Here is a 4,085-nt window from a genome sequence, read left to right as displayed (position 1 = left end):
GGGTATTTGCGCACCCTAATGGCATGTTGGACGATGACAGGACCCGGTTACCTTTCTAGCTGTTTCAAGTGCACAATCAGTTGGGTATTTTCTCTTTCAGGCACAAGGGGAGGAGCGGCGTTAGGGCACGTGCGATGGGGCGACGTCGAGAGGGGCAGCATTTTTTTTTAAGAAAAGGGGGAAGGCGCTCAAGGCGCCAAACTTTCATTCCAATCAGGACTCAAGTAAATAGTACAGTTCGAATTACAATTCCTGAGCAGCATTAGGTCGCGTGCAGTGAGGGCGACGTCAGTCCCTCTTGTTACCATGACCGCGAGCGATCATGATGCCGCAACATGATCTAGGGTCTTGGACAAGAAAGATAACAAATTCAGCACATATAACAGAATTTTCAATGTTGTGTTTGATACCTATTTGTGTGTGTAGATCATCTGGCATGTGAGAAGGGTGTGTGGCCTTGTGCTATGAGCTGAGGCTCAACAGAGGAAAGGAATCTCGCAAACAAACCCAGTAGAGCAGTTTCAACAGATACTATTATGTTTCACATCTCTTCCAATATCTGTACCAATTACTACAAACCAGATAGATGTTGAGTTACTGTAGAACAACTGAACTGGGGAACATTTCTTGGGTAAAAAAAACTGGGGGCATCAGACGCCGCGCAGTAGCACAGCGAGCAATGAATTACAGTGATATATGACCTCTAACAACACAAGAAATCGACAGCGGGTTCGACAAAACTAGGGGCTGAGGGTAGCTAGAGAGGTAGTACATGAGAAACAAGGCGTAAACAAGCTGCTTCTGCGGTGGAGGTCCTTAGACTTGCGCCGTGCCTTGAGTGAACTTGGGGTCCTCGCACCTGTACTTGCCGTCGGGGCCGATGCCGAAGCCCTTGGGATCGGCAAACACGTTCTCCAGCAGCTGGCTCCGTGGGGGCAGCGGGCTCGCGTCGGCAAACTCCACAGCCTCTTCGACGACGTCGTCAATCTTCTTCTCAATGCTCTTCAGCTCCGCTTCAGACGCGAGGTTCTGCTCGATGATGTACTTCTTCAAGGATGTGATGGGGTCCCTTGCAGCGTAGTGAGATTTCTCATCTGTGCACGAGGTCATCAGATGATTTAGTCAGAGCACAAACATTAGCAAAGAAAAGAGGACGTATGTGCAGCCTGACAATGCAGGAGCTGATAATCAAGTATGCCGTCAGAAGTAATACAATCCAGTAGAGAAGAGAGTACAGATGCAGACATACACTGAAATGCAGAGTACAAAATAGTCACAAATCAAGATTAAAAGAGTGGTTGTTTCCATGTTAGATACATAGACCATGAAAAATATAGTAATCAGGTTGAAGACGAAAACAAGTATATGGTCTAGGTCATGTAAGATCCAAACTTAGCGAACTAATTCATATTTCCACCTTTATGACCGAAAATCTATCTGAAACAGTTATGAACAGAGCAAACGTGATTTAAGAATAACTGCATAAAAAGGGAAACATCCTGGAACAAAATATTATGATTGGTTGTATGTAACTGTAAAGTTGTTAATGTTTACAAACTAGATATGGAAACACGAGGTGGGTCAATTTAAGTACTAATATAAGATCCTATGAGTCAACAACCGGTAATACCTAGTATCAGGTTCATTAAAGCACATCCCATAAGCAAAAGAAACGGAATGGCATTTGCTTATTACTAGAAGGTTGACATATGAGGATTTTGCTGTCTGTATTCAGGTTTATTTAAAGAAAACAAGTGGTGCTGAATACTCTATGCAATTACTATGAGACAATCTAGTCATACCTATCAGGATGGTGACATGTCAGATAAGATGACTGGGATGATGATAAGAACAAAGGAAATATTTCGCTCAATATTTCAATTGGCACCATAAAGTTTACTTCCTATGTAGCTCTCATGTTTATGATGCCACCAAACAGGATGGCACAACTTGCATGAGCAATATTGTATGTGGTGTTGTACTCAAGAAATTTAGTACTACTAGTATATATAGTACTTCAGTTCAGTCACTAGGCAACCAATCTAAACAGATCCGTAAACTTCATGAATAAAATGGTTTTCTTGCATTTTCTATTTCTGCAGTTAGCCTAGGCACCAGCAGTCAATCAGTCATTTCATGCCAGCAGTGCCACTACTTAGAATAAAAGTGAAGTAAAAATTAACCAGAAAGGTAATCCTTACCAGGCCTCCTGAGTTCATCTGGATCAGCAAGAGAGTGGCCTCTGAACCGGTAAGTTTCACACTCCACTAGAGTTGGTCCTTCACCTCTCCTTGCCCTGTCAATTGCCTCCTTAGCCACCTCCCTGACCTTCAGGACGTCCATCCCATCGACGTGTACCCCAGGCATTCCGAATGCCGGGCCCTTCTTCCAGATCTCGGGATCTGAAGTAGACCTCAGGTGCGACATCCCGATTGCCCATAGGTTGTTCTCCACAACAAAAATAATCGGAAGCTTCCACAGCTGAGCCATGTTCAGGCACTCAAAGAACTGGCCGTTGTTACAGGTACCGTCCCCAAAGAATGCAAGCGTGACATCAAGCCCGTCAGGGCTAGACTGCTTGAGCACCTCATGGCGGTACTTAGCGGCAAAGGCGGCGCCAGTGGCGACAGGGATGCCCTCTCCAATGAAGGCAAAACCTCCAAGGAGGTTGTGGGGTTCAGAGAACATGTGCATGGAACCACCCTGTCCGCGGCAGCAGCCAGTGGCCTTGCCAAAGAGCTCGGCCATGACTGCACGGGCCGGGACACCCTTGGACAGCGCGTGGACGTGGTCACGGTACGTGCTGACGACACAGTCGGGTTGGTTCAGCTGCTTGATGAAGCCGGTGGAGACGGCCTCCTGCCCGTTGTAAAGATGGACGAAACCAAACATCTTGCCACGGTAGTACATTTGTGCGCACATGTCCTCGAAGTTACGGCCAAGGATCATGTCCTCGTACAGCTCCAATGCCTCTTCGCGTGTGACAGCCTGCATATACAGTGAGACACTTTGAATTAGGAAAACAGAGAGCCTGGACACTGAAAATTTCAAAGATTTAACAATTGAGAACCAAAGGTACAATGCCTCTTCCCGGGTCACTGCCTGCATAAAGCGGTACACTTCAAATTAAGGAAACAGAGAAGCAGAACATGAAAAAGTCTCCAAGATTTAAGAATTGATAACCTCAGGTTCTGAACTTTTCATATACAAGCATCACTGGCTCACTGCAGTTACCACACTGGAAGCTAGATCTAAGAACTAAACAGTACTCCAATTCTGAAATTATATGATACAGTACATTTTAATTTGCTAACGAGTACCAGTTTTTAACTAAAAACAAGGTTGACATGAGAGGATCAGTAGACAGAGAACTTTTGCAGCACTTGCAAATCCTAAAGTGAACTTTTCAAGCGTGGGATGTGCTCAGATTACAAGAGAATTCTCAATACAAGATTCAGTAGGCTACTGACTAGCATCTGGGTAGTCGAATTACTTACTGTCCAACCTTTGGGGATGAAAATTATGCGAGCTAATCTGAACCAATCTATCTAGAACTAAGTCATGCAGTAAGTAAATCTAGAACACTCGACGAATCTAAAGACGGCAGCTACCGGGATCCAATCGTAAAGCAGTAAACGCGGCCCAAGCCAAGATCCAATTTTTACACTCGGGGCTGCAAGATCGCTTTTTTACACTCGCTCTGGGGAGGTGAATAGATGAGAGATGCGAATTCTCACCGGATACGCGGCGGCGGCGGGCGCGGCCTTGAGCACGTCGGAGGAGACGGCCATCACGGAGCCGAGGCGGCGCGCGGGCCCGCGGCGGAGCGGGCGCACGGCGAACGCGGACGGCGCGGGGGAGGGCCGCGCCCTGTCGCCGCCGGATCTCGCGGCCACCGGCGCCAAGAACTTGGCGGCGGTGAAGGACGCGGCCGCCATCTCCTCTGTCTCGACGATCTGCTGCCGGCTGTCCCCTGCCTGGTTCCGCTCTGCCTGTGTGCTTGGCGCAATGCGGCGGAATGGGGGAGGAGAGCTCGGGGCGGGGGCGTGTATAAAGAGAGGTGGGGATGGGAGGGGAGAAGAGGA

At 47.5% G+C, this 4,085-nt stretch overlaps 1 protein-coding gene across 1 annotated transcript; it reads right to left on the bottom strand.

Moving 5' to 3' along the window:
- Positions 1–511: 511 nt before the first annotated feature.
- LOC123186940 (pyruvate dehydrogenase E1 component subunit alpha-3, chloroplastic) lies at positions 512–4,085 on the bottom strand (the record flags this gene model as incomplete). Its single annotated transcript, XM_044598670.1, is given in 3 exon segments — positions 512–1,094; positions 2,202–2,988; positions 3,738–4,085. Coding segments are annotated over 3 exon segments (1,266 nt in total). The 3' UTR covers positions 512–816.

This window comes from Triticum aestivum, chromosome 2A (genome assembly GCF_018294505.1).
Source record: "Triticum aestivum cultivar Chinese Spring chromosome 2A, IWGSC CS RefSeq v2.1, whole genome shotgun sequence".
In the NCBI taxonomy this organism is placed as follows: Eukaryota; Viridiplantae; Streptophyta; class Magnoliopsida; order Poales; family Poaceae; genus Triticum; species Triticum aestivum.
This window is presented reverse-complemented; position numbering and strand designations above follow the sequence as displayed.